Source organism: Pocillopora damicornis, chromosome 3 (assembly GCF_964200805.1).
Source record: "Pocillopora damicornis chromosome 3, jaPocDami1.2, whole genome shotgun sequence".
NCBI classification, from domain to species: Eukaryota; Metazoa; Cnidaria; class Anthozoa; order Scleractinia; family Pocilloporidae; genus Pocillopora; species Pocillopora damicornis.
The window spans coordinates 26603108-26629021 of record NC_142672.1 but is presented as its reverse complement, the minus strand read 5'-3'; the positions used below and the strand labels follow the sequence as shown (position 1 = coordinate 26629021).

General features: G+C 40.9%; 2 protein-coding genes across 2 annotated transcripts; one reads left to right on the top strand and one right to left on the bottom strand.

Annotated features, from left to right (window-relative positions):
* Positions 1-1471: 1471 nt before the first annotated feature.
* LOC113684307 (uncharacterized) lies at positions 1472-25894 on the bottom strand. Its single transcript, XM_089199328.1, has 6 exons — positions 25762-25894; positions 24410-24646; positions 21582-21659; positions 16639-18398; positions 3404-16169; positions 1472-2684 (listed from the first exon to the last, which is right to left on the bottom strand). Exons 2-6 carry the CDS (start codon positions 24641-24643, stop codon positions 2568-2570), a joined length of 14955 nt encoding a protein of 4984 aa, XP_089055454.1. The 5' UTR covers positions 24644-24646; positions 25762-25894; the 3' UTR covers positions 1472-2567.
* Positions 18495-21542, top strand: LOC149049104 (uncharacterized). Its single transcript, XM_089202351.1, has 4 exons — positions 18495-18505; positions 18583-18592; positions 18902-19400; positions 21508-21542. Exons 1-4 carry the CDS (start codon positions 18495-18497, stop codon positions 21540-21542), a joined length of 555 nt encoding a protein of 184 aa, XP_089058477.1.
* Positions 25895-25914: the final 20 nt, after the last annotated feature.

Below are 25914 nucleotides of genomic sequence, written 5' to 3'. Positions count from 1 at the left end.
AGTTTTAAGAAAACGAAGACGACAAAGCCGGATTTTAAAATTTTTAACCGACGTAACAAAGGAATAATTTATCCAACACTCGTAGTAAACCTCGGAAATACCCCATTAGAAACAAGAAGACTAACAAATGATTGTGGTTGAGTCTCTGTGGTTGTTGAATGTCTGCCCGCATATAGCGGCGCTTGGCCAAGATTTATCTTTCCATTCTTGGCTTTCGATCGATCATTGTGCTCTAGGAAACCAGCTAAATACGTAGTCTAATTAATGCGCAATTCTCAGGGGGTTATCTGGGGGTGAAACAAAACCCTTCGTTGGCAAAGAGACGACGGGAGCCGGGACAAGTTCTTTGAAAATTAGCGTCCTCTGTTTTGCACATTGTCAATTTGTGAGAAACCACAGAAACAATTACAAACTGCACCCAGTCATTAAGGATGCGAAAAAATAGTTTATAATATTGGTGAACCTTTCCCAGACGCCCTCATTGATCTTGGCATACTAACATCCTTTGGAGTTTGGGCAATGACCCAGTTATCCTCGTGACGCTCTCGCATAAATGCATTTTGACTGCTCAGCCTGCTTCATTTTCTGTTACAAACACTTGGCTTGGTAGACATTGGCGATGGTGAGATCTGTTCAATATAATAGATCGCCAGTGCCCTCCCTGCTTCTAAGCTCTGTCTAGACAGCATTGGCTTATAGAGGTTTACGGGTTGAAAGCATAAAGTTGTAATGAATCATGTTTCTTGTCCTTCTATAAAAGAAGGCAAGTAGATTTAAATCATTGCAGAAGTTTACTTATTCGTATGTTTTATTTATTTGTTTTTTCCCTTGTACAACACTAAATGCTGGTTTAAACTTTCTTCAGACAGAAGCAAAGTTTTTAAATGCTGCAGGAGACTAAATCCTTTCGAGTCCTCTTTTATTCGGAGCTCTCTACTTCTCCTCGAGACGATAAGTCCATCAAGTGATCAGAGCAGTTACACAATTCCTCTTCTCTCGTTACAACTTGATTTGAGAGACAGCGACAAGTAGCCTTGCTTCCACCCGCTGAGGTCATGATCAGATAGGAATGTCCGATACACAATTTACAAATGGGCGTAGTTTTTTGAACGGAAGACTTCGACTTCAAGGAAACCCGGCAATTCTTCAGAAATTCGTCATGATCTCTTTTCTACATGTTGTGAACTAAGAAGGGTTTATTCTGTTATTGAAACAGTTCAAAAGGCTAGATCCAGTAACATATGGAGCTAAACGGCGTGTGCGTGCTTGAGATAAGGAAAAAGTATGAAGATTTTTACGGACCTATCTTCCCTTCTATCGACAGCTCTTGCGGCATAATGGCTTATCCGGGCCTTTTATCTATTCCAAACAAGCAACGTTCTACAAGAACGTTCTCCTTTAAACTATCATTTTCAATCGTAAATAGAGATTTTAAAAAGGTTCACAATTTGAGCAAGAACAACACTCTATCTAAAGTAAAGCATAACATATGTATTTGAAGGATATAGTGATGGCGGAAACGTTATCCACCTTTTAAAAAGTACAAAACAACCAGACTAATCAGTTTTGAATATAAGAATGGCCAGCCTTCATCTCAATCGGCCAACGTAACTAACATACCCTAACTACAGCCATGACACTATTACTCATACTGCTAAATGCTTTATCCGGTCTTTTTATCTACTCCAAACAAAAAAACAGTTTTACAACTACGCTCTTTTTCATTAGGTAACAAGAATCCTTTGTTGTAAGACGAAATTAAGGACAATTGGTATCTGTTATACATCACTATATTGAGTATACTTGACCATAAAATCAACTACAACTGATTCCTCCAAAAACAAACCTTATCTGTGTCTTAGGAAAGATATCATAAAGCTAGCATACGCGTCAAAACAAAACAACTAGATTTATCTCAAGAAGAAGAATGGCGGCTTTTTTCTTACCTTTGCCTTAACTAACTTATCCAAACTATCTACGTGAACGTTACAACCTACTACCTTTGCATGTCGTGGTGCGTGACGTAAATGTCATGGTCTTAATCACAGCCAGAAAAACTCTACAAATTTTTCACATTCCGTCATCGTTTGCATCAACAAAACAATTGTTCAAGCTCTAGATTTTCAAATGCAAAACAAAACCTTCATTGAATCTAGCTATTTTCCCCTACAAATAAACCAGTTGAATCTCAAAAGACTGGACTAATTGTTAAGTAACACTCAGATACAAAACAATCGCCACTCACTTAGCCGAGTGGTTGTGGTCTACGATATCCTTTTTCACTAACGTTACTTGGTTAAATTGTTATAAAAATTGAGACTTGTAAAAAATCAGATGTATATATGATCTAAGAAATCCTAGCTTTCAAGAATGTTATGTATAAACATGGGGATCTTTCGACCGCCTATTCAGTCAAGAAGAACTGGTTGACGCTATCGATGTGCTAACATAAGGCTACTTCAATACATTAAAGAAAGTGTCCGATTAAGCGGAGATACTCCATTTGTAAAAATTTTCACGGTCCACCGCTGTCGCATCACAATACAGATAAGCGTGGTGCATTTCTTTCATGAGTAGCCGAACCGTGCTCGGCCTTTCTTCACCTGACGGGATCTTTGTACATTGCTGAGCCTGCCTCCTTTGGGTGCTGGGCTACGAGAGACCACCTTCACTTCTTCAAGAGACTGCAAAGTAATAATAATAATAAAGAAAAGCATTAATGCCGAAAAAACAAAACTTCCAAATAGCTGTGATATCAAATAAAATTTTTTATAAAATTATGCTGAGGTATCTCTAACGCTATGCAACTTACTGGAAGAAGTATGAATTACAAAGCACGATCCATTATATCTTCTACTATATCTAGTTGCTTAAAAAAATCATTACATAAGGTAAGAGGGGCATATTTTGTAGCGCCTTTCTTTTAAAACAGACCGCGAAGTGATATAGAATAAAGAGGAGAGAGCCTTTATTTCGAAGGAATATAGCTAGATTGCTTGGTAGGATTTAAAATGACGGCGTTCGAAGAAAACGTTTTTGCCACCTTCTTTCTAGTATGATCCACATCATCTTCCCAAAAATTCCTATACTTTTTAGCAAGATTGAAGCTAGCGGAGGGGTATGATCCAGAAACCATGGAATTGTTTTTGAGCACGTTTTCATTTTTTAAAGACCATCCACGCCTGATGACATTTGGCTCAGAAGATAGCCGAAAAGAAAGGTTTTTTTAGAAGGCCCCTGCACAAAATGTTCCTGTTTCCTCAGGTATTGAGTTCTTTTCACATAACCAAGCTAAGTCTCTAAGCAAAATCACGTCTGTTGTACAATGAAGGCAGTTATAATTTACAAAGTGACAAAAAGTAAAAAAAAAAACACTGGAATTATAGAAATCACTGTTACTCACTTTAAGACGGTCCTGGTAAAAGCAAAGGACTTGGTACGTTTGTCCGATGGTCAGACTCTCTGGAAACACAAGGTGAAGGACATTTTCTGGAGATTCAATGCTTAGCGATTTCCCCGACTTGTTTAAGTCCATAGGCCAAAGAGAAGACTCTCGCATACGCTCGGCTAGAACCTCTCCGGGCTCGGGTCTCATTTCTTCGGATGAAAGATAGCGGAAAATGAAGCGTCGGAGTGCTATGGTGATGGCACGTAGCGTAGAACGATCCGCCTCACTCTTACCAGAGAAAAAGGCTGCTTTGGCCAAATCATCTGTGATCTCTTTGGGTATAGAAGCACGATAAGTATCATTCACGCGCTTGGCAGCAGATTCAGCCAGTGTGTCTTCAAGAAACTCGTAAAGGGCGACCACGTGCATAAGTTGGATTGCACTATGGGGCTGTGGGAGTAACTGCTTTGGAAATGGTCTCGACCCGCCCAGCCACTTGTCTGTAAATTCTGTTAAAGGTTCCTCAGGTTTTCCATGTTGATGTCTCTTTAACAGGCATAGGACGATTTCCATATGTTCTAACAATTCCTGGACGCTCTCAAGGCTGTGCTCGCTCTGGCGTACCAAACCACTCCGCAAAATTTCTGTCAATGGCTGTTGAGGAATAAGCTTTTGTAATTCATCCAGGATACCTCGGCATGTGTGAAAAAGCTCTCGAGAGAAGATAAACTCGCGCAATCCGTCGAAAGTCGAAAGGAAAGCTTTTCCTACAAGGAAGCGGGCTGCCATTTCTTTTTCAATCTTTGCAAGATCATAAAACACTTCTTTTCCATGGCCATACTCAGTGTTACGCTGAGAGTTCCTTAAAATGGCATCCGACCACTGGTATTGAATTATTTCTTTCTCACGAGCCTCTTGGACGTGGACCATTGGAATGGAACACTTTCCCTCGTCCCGCTCTAGAAAGATCAGAGCAGACGATTTCCCTGTAGCGCCAATACTAAGAACCTTCTGCATGAAGTCGTTCTGTATTTTCTGAAGTACTTCCATGGCAACACAAAGGAACACTCCTTGATCTCGCTTTTCAACAAGGCAGACAGAAATCGGCGAGATTTCGCTGACGTATGGAACTTCTTTTTGCAGCTGTTCCTTGAGAAGGGGACGCATCTCCTCAAACGCAGCGGTAAAGTTCTCAAAAGCCTCTTTTAGTTGCTCTCTTTCCGCTAGTGATTTGGCTTTTTCTCGAATAACGTCGCCAATCTTCTTGTTGATGTCCTTACGGCTGAGGCGTCTGCTCAAAAGTGAATCAACGATACGACTCCAGGAAACAAGGTGGACTAGGTTTCCCACGAGTGGTAGACGGTCATCAAAATCCAGAAACAAACCCAGCAACGGAAATTTGTCTCTCTCTTTGTCCTCAGTTAACATGTAATATGATTTAAGGGCATTGAACGTTTTCGGCAATGTTACTCTAAACAGACGGGGGATGTGTAGGTTTCTCTCATTCATTTCTGAAAACTGGAGGTAGTCAGTCTCTTCAATCTTCCTTTGAGTTGCTGATGAAGATGCGTCTACAGAACGTTTGAGCAACTTTCTTGGATGAAACTCGCGGAGTAAGGGCCCAATCGATGATGCAAACTTCTTTTCCCAAGACAACCTTTCGTCTGGCGAGCTACAGATACTTGCGGAAGTAAGAATGGAGGAACACTCTTCTAATGCACAATGTAGGAAACGGAGAACTTCTTCTTCTTTAGCATTTAAAATACTACACAGGACCTTTAAGTCGTTTGATATCTGTTGAAAACAAATCTCAGAAGGACTTCCTTCTTTCGGCTTAGTGTTCAAGAATTGACCGAGGGAGCTGTTATCAAACAATTCTAGTGCAAAGCCTCCGTAGAGCGCTGCGTGAACAAACAAGTGAAGGATACGGAATTCCGCAGGTTTAAGCTGCCGAACGCAGAGGGAGATGTCATCAGAATTTAAAAGTGAGACGTAACCCTTTGATGCCAACATCCCTTCTTGAGCGCTTGCCTCATTGGGTATGCCCTTTTTCTCACTTTCGTTAGGACAGCTTGCTTCCTTGCCATCACCGACCACCGCATAGAAGGTGCCACAAGAACATGAAGAAGAGGTCGTTTTCGATTGTCGTGTGACATCGTAATTCCAATGTCTTTTGAACGGTTGCGAACCACCTTCCCCTGATGCTAAGACACAAGAATTTACGGAAGCCATTGGGTCGACGAAGTATGACATCATAGCCGGTGTCCCCTTCTTAGTACTTGTAAAACTTGAGGCAAGGATAATGCAGAGGTGTAAAATCAATGTCGACTTGTGCACATCTTCTGGCGATGACTCCGGCGAAATGCAAAGTCCCAGGGCATTAAAATCTTTTTTTCCAGTGATTCGTTGTAGAAGGTTAGCGTAAGGAGTTTCCACTTTCTTTATCCTCTCTATGATAGACGCAATTGCCTTATCCTCGCTATCTTTCAAGGTTCGTCTGGAGCGTACTAGAAAAAACGACTTGGCCAGGACAGTTGCCGCTTCAACCCTGACTTCCACTGACTGAGACATTGAGGCTATGACATCTTCAAATGGCTTCATATTTTTCTTTTCGAGAAGAGTTGCCAGTGCAGCTTGAACTTCTGAGTTTTCCGAGAATGATTGAAAAGGATCAAAACTAAGTTTAGTAACTAAGTTGTCATCTTGCCACTGTATCATTTTCAACGCTGGGAGTTTACAGCTTGTTTGACAAAGTGTATAAATCTGGTACATTGGGAGGTTCTTCTTCAGCTCCTTCAGAAAGTATACTTGCAGCTCCGATATTCTGGTATCACGCAATTGATCTGCCCCATTTGAGGTAAATGCGGCATTTATTTCATTAATTAACATGGAAAACTCTCCGTCTTCAACAAGGTGAGAACTGTTTTCCAGAATAAATGCGCAAAAGGATGTCAAGAACGCCTTCAGGTAAGCCACTGCACAGAGAAGATGAAACGCTCCCTGTTCGACGTCTTCGTCTTCTGTTGCGCTCGCTTCAACGTCTTCTGTAGGCTCCATCACAATTTGACAGGCCTTGCGAAAGTTCAAAAGCAATCGATCTTCGGAACCTGAAACCGTCGAGAAGTCTATGTCCAAGAATGCAACTTCATTTATGAGATCACAACAAACAACAGCAAAAGGCGAGTCAAGCTCGACGTCACCAGGAAGAGTTGATAAGGCATAACTAATTTTCTGGAGACCTGGGTGATCACCTATGGTTTCGGGGTGGTCTAAGAGCTTTTCAAAAACACCTGGGGAAAACTCTTCTTCTACGAGGAATACTCGGTGAACCAGAGGTCCAGCCAGTTGAATTAGAGACTTTTGTCCACTACGACAAATTCTTGCTAGTATAGAACCAAGAACTGGAGTGTCTGGATTGGAATCGATACAGCGCCCATAGTAGAGCATCAGAAAGTCCTCCAACCTTTCTTGTTGAACGCCTCGTTTTGCCACCTCGTCAACAACATTTACAATTCGATCAAAAACATCTTGGGAGTCGAGGTAACCTTCAGAGTTTCCCATTACTCCAAATGAACCTAGCATGTAAAGGGAATACGGTTCGAGAGATTCAGGTAAAACTAGTAGGGTCACAAAGTCGTAACAAACACGAAGAAAGTGAAAGGCAGGGCTTTCAACTTGCAATCTACTGACTGTAGAAAGAAAGAGACTCGTCGTCCGTTGCCAATTGTCAGGGCCTTCAAAGCTTTCTATCACATCGGAAGTTGGAAATAAGGCTGAACACAGTGTCTCTACCAAAATTTCATCAAAGCCAATCCTTGTTTCATCAATAGCTCCATCATCTGAGATTTCTTCCTCTGTGTGTTCGTTCTCTGGGTCACTCTCCTCCTCTGTGTGTTCGTTCTCAAGGTCACTCTCTTCCTCTTGGTCATCTACCGCTTTCTTGTCGTCTTCTACCCTGAATTTATGGTCTTCTTCACCAAGCTTCTCGTTCTTCTTAATGTTTACTGGGATTCCTTCCCCTGTGTCTTCGTTCTCTGAGACATTTTTCTGACCTATTTTTTCTTCTGCTTTTTCCCCTTCCTCTCCTTCAGAGTTATGCACCTGTTTTTCAACATGTTTATCGTCAATGGTAATACCCTTTTCAACACGGCCTGCTTCACCGAGAATATCCCCATCCTCGACCCTGGTTAGAGCTTCCTCATTCTTACCATCATTGACTGACGTTGTCTCCACAGAATGTTGATGCTCAGCAAATTCAGCTGTTCCACTAGGTTCTTGAACCGGACTGATCTCGTCTATGTCCTTACTATTCTCGCCGTTGTCCGCCCTCTCACGACCGCATAATTCTTCGTAGTGATGTCCCTTTATTGAACCGTCTGTGGACGGTAAGTGTTCTTCTACTGCCTGTGGTTCATCTCCTTGTTGGTCAGGTTCGTCCACGCTTTTTACTCCCACGTTTTCTACCAGCTCTTTTTGTTCTTCCATTCCCTTTCCTAGACTGCCTGATTGGCCACCTTTTACTACTTGAAACTTGTCGTTTCCAAGTTCGAATTTCTCTTGTTCTCCTGACGTCTTCTCGTTGCATCGTTCTAGTTGCAGAGACTCAGTAGGATTTTCTAGCAGAGTTAGTGCTGAGAATCCTTCGCCGGTGCCGTGCTCCGATTCAGCGTTTTGTTGTTCATTCTGTACGCTACAGCTCACTTCTATGTCTTCTGTTTTTTCGTAATTACTTATACACTGGGCTTCATAAATTTCTTCGCACTGCAATTGAGCCTTGCTTTGAAACAGTTTTTCCTCAAACACATTGGACAGCTTGCAGAACAACTTTGTTAAGTCCACATGTTTGATTTTGGAGCATGTCGCGTAAACCTGAAGTGCCGCCGTGTACAAGGTTTCGTTCAACCAAAAAAGAGAATGCAAGCGGGTGATAAGTCGAGCAGGGTCTCCATCAATTCTAAACTTAATATCGTTTGCCATCGCAGACTTCAAAAACTCAATCCTCTCCTCACGAAAAAATACGTCGGAAAAGTGAACGGTTTTCATGTCAATAAGATCTTCCACATAGTCCCCAATATTTTGTTGAAGGTATTCCAGCTCTACTACTTGAGGAATTTTCTCTTTTATCATGGCACTGAACCTGTGTAGCTGCGATTCTACTGCGACGTCGTGCAATTCGCTGTTTTCATCCAGGTTTGCCTCATTCAAAAGGAGCTGCCTTTGATCTTCAGCAAACAAAGGTTGAATTCGGTCTACTTTATCACAAAATATTGCTGCAAGAGGAAATTTCAGCTGCAAGTGTCGCTCAGGAACAAAGTAAGACTCTGCTCCTTGGGGGTCCGGGATATCTTCAATGTTGAGGATCTCTTGGTCCAAAATCAATTCCGACCAAACTTGAAGTTCTTCCTCGTCGGAAGGATCGTTTGTGTAAAGAAACTTTGGCCAGGCAGATTTCTCCTCCAAGAAGTAGATGATCTTTGCCAGTGGATGACGTATGAGATGGCTGACATGATGCTGAATGGCTCCTACTAGATGTGAAGACCTAATTAAAGCTTGACGATCGCATGCAACTGAAAATTGCCAAGTTCGACCTTCTTGATGCTGGAAACTGTCGTCAAGTCTTTTATTTAACCACCGTTTCACGAGCTCTTTGAAACATTCCAAGATCTTCGCGTTGGAAGGCAACCTTAAAAGCTCTTCTATCTTGAGAATTTCATCCACTGAAGGCTGGCGAATGGCTGGGTACTTTATTCGAGTGAAGCACCAAAGAAATTCGTTTGACGCCACTTTAGTAAAAGAGAGCGACTTGGTATCCATAAGGTCAATGACACTTATATCTAAACACTCAGTAATGGGCAACGCAGGGGGTTCCAAGACATCTATTGTTACCTGCTTCCAACCACTTTGGAAACTAAACTGCCAGTGCTGACTTTCAACTCCATTTGCTTTACTTTCCCTCTGAACATGGACAATAATGCAAACATGTTTGATCTGGCTTTGGGCTGTCTCCATTAATTCTTTTTCGTACTTCTGTCTCTGCTGCTCGATAATTGATTTGGCAAGAAGCATGTGGGTGGCATCCAACTCCGGCTTGCACTGTAATACCAACAGCGTGTCACTGGATTTCCAAAATCTTTCCAACTGCTTTGTTAAGTGCTTTTCTGACTTAAAAGCGCTTAACTTTTCCGTTTGGCATTGTAGCAGCCCACTAAGACACTGCGCTACATTCACGTGGATGTTACTATGGGTCATGATTAGCAGTCGAATACCACTGGTGGCGTCATCATCCAGTTGTAAGTCCTCCAATGAGTATTTCAAATACTCTTTCAATCCATTGTGTAATGGCATCTCAAAATAGGTCTTGTACAGGGCCTGGACTTCTTCAAAATTCTTTTCGGCCTGGGAAGATTTTAAGCTCCTCAAGACACCATCAGGAGATGCTACTAACATGAGATCCTCCTTGCATTTTTCCAAAATTTTGTCTATGCCAAGTTCTTCTTCTTGACTGTTCTTGAGGACAAGTGAAGGTAGGGTATCACCACAGAATCCAACAAACATATCTTCTTCGTGAAATTGGGATTCAAATTCAGGAATTGTGGATATATTTCTCACCCATTCATCCAAACTGCTAATAATGCTTCTCTGCTTTCCGTCAAGGACGTCCGTGAAGCGGAGCAGCTGCTTCTCGAAACGGTTCAGAAACGGAGGATCTGTGAAGTCAACCCTTCGTTGATCAATCAACACTATGCATCGAAATCCATCATGGACCTGACACATAGGATTGCTAAAGGCACCAAGTGCGACCCGACAGTTTCTCTTCCCTCCAACAACGGTATAATTCTGGTTCAGCATATCATACAGACTGCCATAGATGTTTTCGAGATCTCGGAGAATGAGAACACAATCCCTCTCCATGCACAAGATAATGCGGCTCAGCATTCGATAATTGTATTCTTCAGAAAGATCTTCTTCGAATCGACTTCCAAAGATGGTGATTTTCTCTTTGTCAAGACTTTGCAGAGTCTGATCAAGGATGCCAATAGCAGCATCTCCATTCGTTATTATCATTAAATGACGGGCCAGTTTGTCGTGCAGATTGTCACGGATGAGTTGAGTAACTTTAAAATGATGAGTCTTCTCCATTAAATCCAGGGAGTGGAGTCTTATGTGAAACAACGTTTGAAAGTTGCTTACGTCACTAGGTACGCCACCAAAATTCCTCTGTAATGCATGTTGGATCCCCTGTGTTTTCTCTTCGATGAGCGGGTCGTTGGAGGGATTGTGGTTCCTGTTTGAGCTGAGGCATTTGATAAGGCTGTAATAGTCTCGAAGTCCATGAAAGTTTGCATATTTTTGAGATCCTTGATATTCATGATATGCTTCGGCAAGGCAGCGAAGCTGCTTGTCATTTGGATAGGTGTCTTTGCGATAGAGGTGTCCTGAACGAGTGCGTGGCACTCCAGATGCAGTTCCCCCACTACCTGCCTCTCTCAGAGACTTTCCAGTGTCAAACAAATCATCCACATCTGGTTCAGGTCTGGACAGATGAATTGCACGGTTCATCTTTGCAGCATCTAAGGCCCAGTTCGATATGCCAACTACAGCAACATCAGGAAATGCACCATCGCCTGGCTCCAGCAGACTGTGCAATACTTTCAAAGGGTTGTACTGTGATACCTCAGCCAGACCAATCTCATCAAGGAGAACAACTGGAAGAATATCTCCACTTTTGTTGTGCTCCTTGTACTTTCGCGCTTTCTCAAACACCTTGAGTATTCCATCCGATGTTGAGGACTCTGAACCTTGGTGAGAAACCACATATAGTTGTGGAAGTTTCTTAAGAAAAGGATCTTTAGCATCTTTTCCTCTTAAGTTGCTGCGGATAATTTGCATAGACAAAGATTTGCTACATCCTGGCTTTCCAACGACGAAAACCGGAATTCGGTTCAGGATACAAACAAGCATAACAAACACATTCTCGCGAAGAGCGCCATTTTTAGCGGTTCCCTCTGGCAATTCCATTCTTTCAAGGTAATCTTCCTGCTCTGCTCTAACAATGTCCTCAAAGCTCTGTTCTTGAAATGAATACTTTTTGTGTTTTCTAAAGCACTCAGCAACGCGTTGTTGGTATCCCTTTCTTGCCTCTGCAGTAGGAAGACGTGATTGATAACAGTGAGCCAAGGCGAGGACAAAGGATCTCTCTAGATTAAAGAGCCCAGGAGCAATCACTTGACAAGTGCGATTACTCCCAGATTTTGTTAAGGGTAAATCCTTACGCTCTTTCAATGCCTTTCTGAACCACTTTACAAGGACAATGCATCGATGAGCATCTCGTAGACTGACACAGTAAGGGCTTCCGTCAACTTCTCGGATGTACTGTTGGGAAGTACAGAGCAGATCAGCTAACAAGTCGTCAGGTTTTCCGATGATTCCTTCCACCATTCGACCAATGTATGCATGTTCGTCGTCCTTACCTAGTGATCCATAGTCCCACACAAAGTCGATCATTGTTTCAGGTAAAGGGTGAACCCGATATACCAGTTTTGAAAATTGGTCTGTCTCTATCTTCTCACTTAAACCTGCTGTCGTAATTTTCCCAGGCGGACGAAGACGGTACGGGTTGCAAGCAGCGATGAATACCAAGTTAGATGTGATTGGTTTGCCTTTAATGCTACGGTGACAAATCACCTCGTTGATTGTTCCCAGATATTCACAAGTGTTAATTTCATCAAGGAACACCCAAACTTCTTTGCCAGTTTTTGCTTCCGTCTCCCTTTGGTCGATGAAGTCGATCACCTCTTCCTCAGTCACACCTGCATGAAAGTTGAAAACGTGAAATGGGACACCACACGTTCTGGCGAGGTATCTTACGAGGCTAGTCTTACCACAACCTGTTTCTCCCATGACAATGACTGGTATACGTGCCTTAATACGTTGAATAATTAGCACCATTTTCAGGATATTGTCTGGCGTAAGGGCATAATCAAGTTTCTGTAAGCCGTCATCGTTTTGTCTTGGCTTTGTTCGAACGATTAGATCAAGTCTATCCTGAAGTTCTCTGTGATTCAGCTTGGCAAAGTCCTTTATATCTTCCCCTTTCTTCGCCTGCACTTTCAACAATTTCTGCACATTGGATGGCACCTGTGACAAGTCACGGTACAAAGCAGAAATAGTAAAAGCCTCTAGTCTGTGAAACGCAATCACAAGGTGATTATTGTCAGCCCACTGAATCATTCCTTCAACCCGTTCAACCATTCCTTCTGCATCATTCCTTGAACACGAATGGAGCTTTTTCAAGACTTCGGACGCTTGCTCTTTTGAAATGGCTTCTGACTGCACATCCTTACAGGTTACAACAGACCGTGATGCAAACTCCCTTGAAACCTCCAAGAGGGCTTTGAATAAGCAGTTTCGAACATCATGTTGTAGGCCTAGGGCGGCTTGCAAATTATGAGTTTTGAAGAAAGGACTTTCTGAAAACTGTAAGAGCTGATCTGCAAAAACCTTGAGGAAGCTCTCCACTATGTTGTACGACAAATCCCCGGTTGACGAGAAATGCTTTGATAGAAGCTGTTTACATCGGTCAGGTGACAATGGCTTCAGATCGACGAGATTCAGATCTTTGGTTTCCAACGAACCAGATTCGTAAGCTTGAAGATACTGGCAGACCACTTGAACGGGACTCAATGGCTCCTGGCTCACGACAAGGTCTCCATACCCAACCAAGTTTATGTGTAAAGGAGAAAAGCACTTTGTAATTGGAAGCGAATCTTGAAGCCAGTGCCTCAGTGTGTTCGCAATTTCGATGTACACATGCTTAGTCGGGAGATGGAAAAGTTCCGTTCCACACGACATCATACCCACAACAACGAGTTCGAACATCATAGTGTCCAGAACTAACGGGTCATCCACCTCGCCAACATCAAAATGAATGCATTCGTGGGGAGAAACGCTCAAACCAGACAACCTTTTCAAAAGGTTTTTTCGCGACAAAGGCCCGCTGATTGGTAAAGTCAAAACTTTCTTCTTATATGATGCCGCATGCTCGTGGATAGCCTCTGTCTTTCCCACACCAGGAAGATCCGACGTGACCATGAAAACGTAGCGAAAAACTTCCTTGAAAGTATCCCGTAGCTTTGGTTCTGACATTCCAAGAATGTTGTGGGCAGCTGTAGAGAACTGATCAACAATGTGGTGATGAATGCCGCCACAACAGACTAGCGCTAACAGATAAGGACCTTCAACCTTCTTTTGGTATGTTCTAATGGCTGTAACAAGTTCAAACTGCATGTCATTTGAAAGGTTTTCAACGTTCGCAAGGCAGTGTAACTTGACCGAGGTGGAATGCATATGTGCTTCAAAAGAACGTTTCAGAAGTCGCTCAACCTCTTCCCAACTGGTCTCTGAATGACAGAAGAGGACTTGACTAGGCTGTGGAAAAGAGCCTGTTGTACTCTCGAACAGTGACATAACCACATTGGCCGTCTGCTGACTGCCATGTTCAAGAACAGCGACAAACAATTCCCCGGGCTTGACAGCTCTTTGCAAATCACGTTGTGGTATCTTTTTCCACTGCGTGCCCTGGCGTGGAATGAAGATGCTACCTAAAACCTCTCCAATGGCCCGGAGGTCGATCTCAAGTCCAGAGTCTCCTTTGGGTTCGTTGTAAAGGCTACGGAAATCATAAAGCTCTTCACGTTGTATACTTGGATCTACAAAACGCAGCAGGCTGTGAACAGATGAGGTCAGCGAGAGTTGACCCTGTGTATTCGTCAAACGCTTTGAAAAAAACTTGTGTAGCAGCCTCAGTTGATCGGGGTGGAAAAAATTGAGGAAATAGTACTGCTCTTGTAAGCGCTTTAACAACGTTTCCCAATTCTGCAAGGTAGACTCTAGGGTAAGAGCCTGAGACTCGATCTCTTGAGGGGACGTAAGTTTCTTCCAAAAGCTTTTATACTTTGGATGACCAGATTCTCGCAACAATGTGACAGTGTTGACAATGTCGGTAATCATTTCCACTTGCGTTATAAATGTTGGTAAGGTGTGATTGACAGACTGAACTGAAGCACTGGAGTCATCTAAATTATCCACTTGTTCTTGCTTCTTATCTGTATTCAAAATTAGGAGAGCTCGGCTCCTCAGGTCGTGAAGTTCTGTCATATTATAGGTCGTCTCTTTTGCTGCACTTTCATTACGACGATAACTAAGCTGGACATCGCTTGAGCCATCAGTGTTAGTCTTAATGATGTAACATCCTTTCTGTACGGCATTGTTGATTATCTCCTTTGTCATCTCTCCACGGTTTGCAACATTCATGTACAAGCCTCTTAGGCTATGAACGTTACATCCACACTCTTTGATTTTGGCTGCCATTTCCTTTTTCTTTTCTAACTTTCGGTAGCACTTCTTGAGACTAGCCAGAAACCTCATGGGATCTTTTGGGGTTTCTCGTAAGATGTTGCGCAGAAATCCATGTACATCAATTAAATCCGAGACGATAGCTTCCGAGACAAACTGATCCGAATGTTCCTCTACAGCATCAATTAATATTCGAATGTCTTCATTCGCAGTTTCTTTCATGAACGAAATCAGTTCACTAGACATTTGAAGTGTTTCCATGATGGTCTTCAACGTATCATCTAGCTCAGAGTTCACCATGGCCACGCTCTTCTTTCCAACAATCTCAGAAACACCTCTCAACGTGAGGTCACCGTTGGGGCTGGAGGATACCTGTAAGAAGTCTTGTAGATCCTTAGTAACAGCTTCATCTTCAGAATCTTCAAATCCAAGGGCTGCGTAAATCGACATCAGCTGCTGTACTTTTGCACGGACGAGAGGAAAAGATAAATAGTTTTTCAGCATTTCTTTTTTCCTTTCAGGAACTGGCGTACCACAGATGGAACTGATTTCACGTAGCTCTCTACTGAGAACCTCTTCGTTATCAATACCAGACAAGAGCACATCAACATCCACGATTTTTGGATCTTTCTTGCTGTCTGTAAAACTGGAACATGCCTCTTTAAATTGGTGCAAGCCTTCGTTTTCGAGAAGATGCAGCACTTCAGCAGCCTCGTTTTGTGGAATGTCTGAAGAATCAGCAAACTCACCCAATGCTGTTTGAGAAGATGCCAGGTTTTCTTTCAAACACAAATGTGCAACGTTGGCAAAAATGATACTTCCTCGAACCTTTGTAGCTGTCTCTGAAGATCCAATCAATTCTTCTAGTGTTCCCCAGTAGCTGACATCAAGAGCATCTTTAAGAGTGGCATTAGCTTTTACTCCCTTCCTGCTGTTAATCTCGTTAATTATAGAGTCTGCATCTGAAACCATGACACATCCGTCACATACATTCTCAAGAAAACGAAATGCCTGCTCTACTTTGGCGAAACATTCACAAAAGATTTTCGCCCTTTTACACTCCGACAACAATAGCGTTTTCCATTCCTCTTTCTCGTTCTGATCAATTGTTGAATCTTGGTGAGTAACCAAGACACAATAGACGGCAAGAAGACCGATATCGTCGTCCTTCAATGTTACCAGGAACTCAACACGTAGGCCTTGTCTCTGCTGTTCATCTGTTAAACATCGCAAAGCATTCATGGCGATCGACACAGTAGGATGTTGCGGAAGCGTACTTTTGGAGTGAACTGCGCTCAGTAAGGGTACCCAAAGCTCTCTGTAGGAAATCATCGCTTTCAACACCTTTTCTACGTTAACGTGTTTTCCTCCCTCGCCTTGCATTTGGATTAGTTCCACAGTAGAGACCAAAAGCTCTTCCTGGGCCCTGAAAACAAAATAAGAGTTACACGTTTACTGGCTTCAAAGGAAAGAAAGTCAACAAAGAGCTATACCTTGATCCGTGACGAAAGCTGACTCTTAGCTCCCTCTAGGTATCTATGTCTCAGTCAATCTATTTATGTACCTATCTATCGATACATACATACACACGTTTTCAAAAACGTTGCAACTCCATCAAAAATTGAAAAGAGAAGTAGAGGTATAAATATTTCATATATATTTTCAAATTGCAACGTTTTTGAAAACGGGTGTAAACATATATACATATACAAATCAAGATGACAAGTAAAATCATGCAAGTTGTTTTTTTTACTCGGGATTCGTCCGAAGTCAGAAGGCTATTTTTTCTCAAAATCTTGGCTAGATATGATACGGCGGACAGACACTGTAAGTTGAAACAACTTAAGTGAGTTGATCAACAACATTACACGAATTAAACTTCCTTAGAGACTCACCTATTCAATGTCACCTTCTGTAAAATCTTCTCTCTTTCTCTGGAAAGATTATAGCCCAGAAGGTGTATCATTTGCCTATATTTTGAACGATGATCACCGGCTACACTTTGCTTTTTTATCGCCATTCTAAGGAGAGCTACTAGATGTGGCAGGATCGTAGTTGATCGGTTCTGTGCATCTGCAACAGCATCCTTAATGGACTGGAAATTCTCTTTCAAAACCATTTGATCTACTCGCTCCTCCAAAGCACGGCATAGTGTCTTGTCGGTCTTTATAGCATCTGTTGCACGTATTGTCACACTGGCCTCCACAGCAGCAATAATTTGTTCGCTGGGTGGTTTACCGATAGACTGTGATCTTATCCAGTTACAAGAAATTTTCAACTTGTCTTCATGAGTAAATTTTTCATGCCAGCAGTTGAGAAACGCCCCGGACTTCAAGAGAATCAGAATCATGGACACCATTTCTTTTGATTTACCTGATGAGATATTCATAATAAGACGACAAAATGTGCCTGCTGACTGCAACTTTGGATCGAGAGCAATGCTCCTCAGGCTGTCCAGTCTTTCTTGCGTGGATGTGGTTCCTGACGAGATCTGCTCAACCAACACTTCACAGAATGGACTGGCAAGTTTGTCTTTCAATTTCTCAGGTGCCGCACTCCAAAAACATGGCTGGAGAAAATCAGGCTTTCGTGCACGTTGGGGTAAGGTAAATTTTAGGTAGACGTTGATAAATTCTTCCTCGAGGATGGATAACAGGTCAGGACACCACTGTAACATCGCGTCAAAAAGATTCCAAAGGCATCCAACACTTGGGGCATACTTTATCACATAAGAACAAAATCTTTTGCGACTGTCTATGTCTCTGACTTGCTTTAGGGATTCCAGCAGGCTGGGTACCTGCCGATCGAATTGATTATCAGTGTAGGACTTTGGGGAAAGCGTGTCTGCCACTTGCATTACGTATTCCAAATCAAGAAGGTTGCAGAAAATTTTCATAAAAATTATATATCCCTTTGAGGATCCACCTTTAAAGAGATGTTCTGCTACGGTCTTGATGAACTTTACGCTGCTTTTAGGTAATGCTTCGGAAGAGCAATGCTCTAGCTTTGATAGAAGCCTGTCTATAGCTTTCTCTTTGAGCATTCTACAAAAATACTCAGCTGAAATGGCACGCACGCGATACATGTATTGGCCAAGAAGACTGCATAAGTACACACAATGATTGGGAGACAGATTTTGACTAGTGCTTTCCGCAACCCACTGAAAGAAGATACCAATATCTTTCTCCGAATAGCTGGCATGGCCAAAACCCACATGTTCACACTCAATTAGCATCTCCTTCAGATTGCCAACTCTGCTTAATTTTTGATACAGCCAGTCGACATAAAAAAATTGTCCGCGGAAGATGGTGCTCCGATTTTTGTCATGTGGGTTACGAAATATGTCATACTGATCCCTACCGCTATTCAACCTGCGGGTTTTTGCCTCTTTTAAGGTTTTTTCATCATTTCTTTGGAAAGTAACCATTTTCCAGATCCGTTCGCCGACTCCTTCCTTGTACTTAACCACATAACGATAATGAAAATTATCATGTTGATCAGGGGGGATAAAAAGTTCGCGGGAGATCCAGTGTTTTTCTTCAGGATGAAAATCAAGGTTCATCGTGATATGACCGTTAAGCATTGGCCTCTCTGTTTGAATCTTTACTGATTCGACTTTTTCCTCCAAAAAGAGGTGAAAGACACAGCGAAGATGCTGAAAGAAAATAAAAATTCAAGCCTGCACTTAAATCTCTCAAATTAACTGTCAAAAATCTTTGTATCCATCATAAGTTGAAATCAAATTCAAGAAATGTATTTAAGGTGGCTCTGAAGCCCCCTGCAGCAGTTTTTAAAATTACATGAAACTTAGAAATGGATTGTTATTCAACAATTTAAAGTGGTAATAGTGTAGTTTGATCGTCCGGGTGAGTGTAGTCCTGAGAAGGACTGTTGTCGGTAGTGGTGACTGACGCTTCGACAACCTGAGCGGAAGTCATCATCAGAGTCAAGTGAAAGGTTGTTGTCAGTCGAATATACTTAGTCCGGTTTGTGTACACTGATTGGTCAGTTTTGCCGTGATGTTATTGGCTGTAAGACTCAAGTGGCGTAGGTCAGTCGTGATTGGTCGGTTTGGATCCGTGAGTGAAGTTAGGTCGTTCTGTTCGGTTCGTTTGTAATGTTAATGTCGTGGATGAGTCGTTTGTATGGTGCCGGTAGTACACTAAACAGTTACACGGTACAGCTATGGGGTCTCCAGTTTCCGTTGTTGTAACAGAAATTGTGATGCAGAACATCGAGGAAAGTGCCCTTTCGACTTGCCGACAGACGATACCACTTTGGTTACGCTACGTTGACGATACTTTCACCGCCGTAAGACACGACGAAATCGACGCATTCCACCACCACCTTAACGAACAAAACACTGACATACAGTTTACTAAAGAGGTCGAAGAAAATGGTAAACTACCTTTTCTAGACTGCTTGGTAAGCCGTGACGACAATTCACTACGGACAACAGTTAACAGGAAACCGACACATACCGACAGATTACTGGACGAGTCATCCTACAACCCGACATCACACAAAGCCACTACTATCAGGACTATTACCCGACGAGCGCAATTAGTATGTAATACGACTGGCAGCTTATCTGACGAGAACAAGTACCTTAACCATATTTTTTCAAAGAACAACTACAACGAAGACTTCATCCAACGTAACATTCACAGGCCTCCTACTACTACCGAAGCTAACGACAACGCAACTCCTACGACCACAGCCACTATACCATACATAAAGGGCATATATGAGAATATCTCACGCATCCTACAACCATTCAATATCCACGTCGCTCACAAAACCTATTACCACACTACGTCAGTTACTGACTAACATCAAAGACAGAGACGAACCGAGGAACGGACAAGGAGCAGTATATAAGATCAATTGCTCCAACTGCCACGCCTCCTACATTGGTGAGACTGGCAGAAACCTCGCGACTAGACTGACTGAACACAAACGAGCGACGAGGAAAGGCGATGTCAACAATCACATTGCTGAACATCAGCGACTTACGAACCACACTATTGATTGGGACTCTGCGCAATGCCTAACCTACAGCACCAATTACTTTCAACGACTGACCCTGGAAAGCTGGTTTACTAACTTGGAACAGACTCCCCTCAACTGGTGTCAACCACTACCGGCACCATACAAACGACTCATCCACGACATTAACATTACAAACGAACCGAACAGAACGACCTAACTTCACTCACGGATCCAAACCGACCAATCACGACTGACCTACGCCACTTGAGTCTTACAGCCAATAACATCACGGCAAAACTGACCAATCAGTGTACACAAACCGGACTAAGTATATTCGACTGACAACAACCTTTCACTTGACTCTGATGATGACTTCCGCTCAGGTTGTCGAAACGTCAGTCACCACTACCGACAACAGTCCTTCTCAGGACTACACTCACCCGGACGATCAAACTACACTATTACATGTTACCCCCGAGTTCAAACCATTTACCAAATTTAAAGTGGATAACTTAGCATACTTTTAAGTTGTTTGACTTGCAATGGTACGTATCATGACAAGTTTGGAGAAGAGTCATAACATGATCAGAAATGACTGGAAATTATTCTGAAGCAAATATTGTTAAAATTGATGAAAATAAAAAAATAATAACGATAGATAATATATTTTATAACAATAATAGTGTTATGAGTAATTGTTGTTTTAAATATAAGCTTCTGAAAATCACCAGACTGCTTATTCATGCTGACATGTGTACCATATAACTTTCTCGAACATTTCATCAAGTCACGCAGTTAATTCGTAAGACTACTTATTAATAGTTCTTTTGGTAGCTTCTGGAATGTTCCAGAACACATTTTGAACATAGGGACTTAGTTATGAAGTAGTAGTAGTTTTTGTTGTTGGGAATGACCAACTGTTTATAAAAGCTATACTGTGTGAGAGAGCTATAGTGAAAGATTGCTAATTTCAAGAAATGTCAGAGTGAAACTGTGAGTTTGGCTCAGTGGTGAGCTAAGATATAGACTGTAGCGGGCTTAAGCAAGTTTTTTGAGGGTAAGTGCTGTATGGCCTTTAGGAGTCTCTCCTTATTAAGAATATTACTTGTTGTTTAATAATTAAAAGTAGTTGAGTCTGTAGGATTGTGGTGTTTTTTCTGTTGGTTAAATTATATGGTAACAATGGTAGTGATTACAGAGACAGGGATAACAAGAGTGATAATGAAAGCGATTCTTTATACGTATTTGTGATTTAGAAGTAGTATATAAATAAGATTTTTTAAAAAAGCTTAAGGTTGGGGTATGTTTAACATTTTCAAAGAACATCCCAATCATAATAAATGGATGTGTAACCAATCAGAACCTCATTCATTGCATAAACATATGTAGCATCTCATGATATTGGTATATCATATATCTTGTTAAAAAGCACGCAACAGCTATTTTAAATTGCAATTCACATAAAATAATAACTAGTGGTTTCTAGAGCAGAAACAAATGTAATAGAAAGAGTGATAAGATGAACAATGGAGCAGCTTCAAAAGAAAGATTCAAGAGACAGAATGCAAAAGTACAAAATCAAAGTACATAACAGTTTAAATACAGGAAATGAAAAACAAGCAAAACTGACATGAAGACAATTAGCTACAAAACAAAATTTTGGCACAAACCAGAGTAAAAGGAACAAAATATTTTATTGTCACTGGGAGAAAACTGGTGCAAAGCACCTGAACCAGTAACAATTGTCACAACATCTCTGTTACATAATGTAGGGAGAATGGAATATGCAGAGCAAACTAACACATGATTTAAAAAACTAATTTTTGTGTAAGGGTATTAAAAATACCTGATCTCGGTTTTCAGATGGTTCTATAGGGTAGATGCTTTCTTCTTCTTCTGTTTCACTCAATGAAGTTCCACTTTCCTGAGAGAAATAAAAAAAACAACAAGTATTAATTTGCCACTCTTAAATGTATGTGCACTGACCATGATATTCTAATATGAGGAAATCTAATGTTAACTTTCAGAAGTGGTAGGTAAAGTGCTTAAAGTATGAGAGCTTACCATCCTGAGAGACAACCCTGTCTGGGTTGGCTGGTTAAGCACAACTTAAAAAGGTGATGTAGGAAACTTGCACAGGCAACAAGAAAGCTAATGGTGACCAACCAAAGTAATGTCCACTTTCCTCAACCTAAAAGGAATTTCTCCACCACAGTCCACCCACATGTACCAGATACATTATGTTCTGACCTACGTGGCTAGTTTAAAAGAGAGATACTGTCCATGAAAGTGATGTGCAAAGTGGCTCAACAGGTCACTAGATGGTTGATCACTGTTAAGTACACAGCTATCCAAGATAACATATTTTCTCCAGAAGCAAATATGAGAGCAACTTTAAGATGTACTACATAGCATCCAATAACTGATAGAATTAAAATGAGAGTTCTTCAGCTCTCACCTAAAAAGAACACTGAGAGAAGAGCAGGATCATTCAAGGAGGTCATTTTCAAGGTAATAGCATTTAAAGTTAACTGGTAACAAGGAATGGTGGACAAGAGTAACAACCCTAGTTTATTCTCTGAATTTAGGAGTATCTGTGGGCTGCCCAGGGTTACCAGATTGCTTCTCTGCTGCTACATGAACCCCCTAATGGGGAAAATCTGTGAGGTTTTTGCAATCAGTTGTGGCATCAAGTAGGGATGCACTTATCACACCTAGAACTAGACAAGAGAGTCCTAGCCAGTAAAAAAGAACATGAACTTATCACACCTAGAGCTATACAGGAGAGTCCTAGCCAATGAAAAAAAAAACTTTGGTACCTGTTTTGAAGAGTTACTGAAAACATGTTTCTAAAGCACCTAGTCACCCATTTGAGCTTTCTGTTATTAAGTTACATGAACTTCATAAAAAACTTAGATGGGCGATGTTATTTTGCCTGAATAGTGGATGTTATCAGCCTTCCTAAATTTTCCAGGAAATGTTTTAAACTTATGTAAAGATTCAGTCACTTCATGGTGGTAGATGTAGTTGTCAGGAAAGATGGACCATTTGAAGAAGCTATGCCAGGAGACCAACACAGCCTTGCTATTGAACTCTGCTATAAAAGTTTTTGGATCAAAGGTGAATTGGAGACACAAGCATTTATTTTAAGTTTGTGTCAGTGAAAACTGCCACTAAAGTTGGAGGTGGCCTAAGGTTGTTAGATCAAGAGTTACTGGATTGTTTTTGAGCCACAATTCTTGGTAACTATAACCTTACTCCACATACCAAATTTATTAGGATGGGTCAATAGAACTGTTGTATTAATTCAAACTAGCTTTGATCCTGCCGTGGCATGTGGGGATTTTTTTAGACCACAGTTGAACATCACTGTTTTACCATTGTGCTTTATTGGACTTGAAGTCCCATGGTACCTGTGTGTCCATATCAGAAAGTTACTTTGGACACACTATCACACTCATAATATCAAGAACATATTGTGATTGTGAGACAAGAGGAAATGCTTGCATTGAGATTCGTATAACGGGAACTGATCTGCTATTGTGGACTCAACATGTACAGAGAATTCCAGTCAATTATTTTCCACTGCTATTTTGCAAGGTGGCCAAAAGCAATGGTTGAAGGATGCCCTGGGAGGACCACTGAGAAATACCGAAGTGTGTGACCCACAGAAATTTAGCTGCATCGTTTGGAAGAAAATAATGCCAACAGAGGCCAAAGACAAAGAATGTATAAAAGGACACATTTGGCAAACATCCAAGTCTTCTTCCTCATAAACAATATACCTCCTGCAGAACTGACTTGTTGTGACCACAATTTTTTCACATTGAGTAAAAGTAAAGAAGCACAGCAGTGAATTCCACCAGTTTTTATATGTAAAACGCCTTGGGATTATTTTTGTCCATGAAAGTGTATGTATCAATTGGTCCCATCCCTAGAATCTCATATCAGATTATAGGCAATTGTGGAAATTTGTTTAGTGTCAGCTTTGTGCCTAAATTATAATCTTTTAACATGAAAGGTAGTATTTATGCAATAGCTCTGAGTATATTATGTAATAAGCAGTTTTAAATTTTTTTTTTTCTGATAGGGGAAATTCAGTGGACAGAACTTGAAAAAATCCTGAGCTACTTTTATCTCATTTTGCGTGGTTGTTCTCATGAAAGCTTCTTAAGAGTCTGACTTATTAAGTATACTCACTAGCACTTACTTACTTATAAACATAACAGTATAATTGTTACTGGCTTCTGTTAATTGTATATATCAGCCATTGATGAAAAACAGAGTGTTTTTTTGAAAAAGAAAAAAATACTGTGGAAAATTTCAGAGGATCTTTCAGAGAAGTAGTGTTTAACTCATTTTAAGCCACCTCGCCGAATCAATAATTAACAAATTCTACCATAACATGTTAACATCTGTCTTAATAATGACATAAAGTGGGGGATAAACTAATGTGCAGGCTGGTCAATAGCTTTCTAACCTATGTGATTAATTTCAATTTTATTCTGACAATTTCATTATAATTTCACCTCTTAAATTTTGTAGAACTCATTTGAATGTATTCCAAATAGAATTTCATGCTAGATAAATGTTTATTCTTACTGTCATCATCATCATCATTAGTAATGATAATAGACTATAATCATGTCTGTTATTAACAGCAAAACAACTTACACTCATCAAAGGATTCCATGATTCTGAGGGACTTGTGCTTCCAAAATTCTCAATTGTCTCATGACTCCCTGGACAGCTAGCAAGATACTCTTCATACATTTTACCTACTTTCTTTGGCCAGTCTGTTTTTTGTTGCTCTCCATGACTGGAGCTGTCTGAGGTTCCACCTTGACCACCACCAGGCCGAGGACCATCAAATCCAGCATTTGTCCAGCTATTGTCATTTCCAGACATCTTCTGAATTTAAAATATAAGTGTAGGGTTAGAATTATCTGTTTACTTTACAGCACATGCTTATAATCATGTATGACATCAAAGACTACAAGTTATTTATGCTTTCAAATCCTTTATTAATCAACATTCATAAAAGTATCTGTACAAGATGCTTTAAGCAGATAAAACAAACTCAAAGAAATTGTTGTTTTTCTCCAGGTATTTTCCTCACTTATTTGAGCAGCAATCCCAAGAAAAAAGCATCAATGAAGTTTCAAGATAACATATCCCTGTTACAAGATAAATATTCAAAGTTGGAATAAAATAATTCTACATAGCATACCATGTATTCCTTAAACATTTTCTTTACATAAAAATCAGTGAATTATTGTTTGAGTGATCTTTCAATTTTTTTTAGTTTACAGACAAAGATCTTGTAATCCTCTCTGTTGCAACTGTGAAAATTATTATTTTACTAAACAGGGCCCTCACAGACTAGAAACCAGGTCAAATGTCCATAACAATTGATAAAAAAATTGCTTAAAAATCAATCTCCACAGCTGTTTGGGGTAAATTTATGTGGACTAAATTTATGTCGACTGGAATCAAGAAAATTATTCCATGGCATCATAAGCATTTAATCTCAAGCATAATCTGTAAAATGCCACAAACAATTATTGTTCATTGTCTAGGCAAGGCTTCCTACAATTCTGAGAAAGCAAAAGTGGTTCAAACCAGTTTGGCTTTCTGGGAATTGCTATGTTGATCCCGCCTTATTTCTGAGAAAGTTAGGCAACTGTATAATAATAAGCCAATTAGACTAGAACACTCGTTAAACTGGTTAAACTGGTTGTCGTCATTCTCCATCATCAAGAAAATTGGGGATAAAAAAATTGTCACCATTGACTATCTAGAATCTTATGACAACAATTTGAAACATTTTGCTGATCATTAATAGTAAAAAGTCCTAAGGAGGCTGGTAGAATTACTTTGTAGCACAGAGGCTGTAGCATTATGCTGGTAATTCACTGAGACACTAGATTATTCGGTTAAGTTAACGGAAGTTCACAAACAAGAAAGATCAAAGAACCCTGGGATGTTTTATAGTATCAAGGACCATTTCTACAATCGAAACTCACCTTTTCCCAGCCGTTTTGTGCTTAATCCATAGCTGGTGTTGGACAGTTCATTCTGAACGATTCACTTGAACACGCTGATTTAACTAAAGCTGCCCATGCATTTACGCTGTCGTGCCTTACGGAAATGGGAATCGGAGTTAATAGACGCCTGTT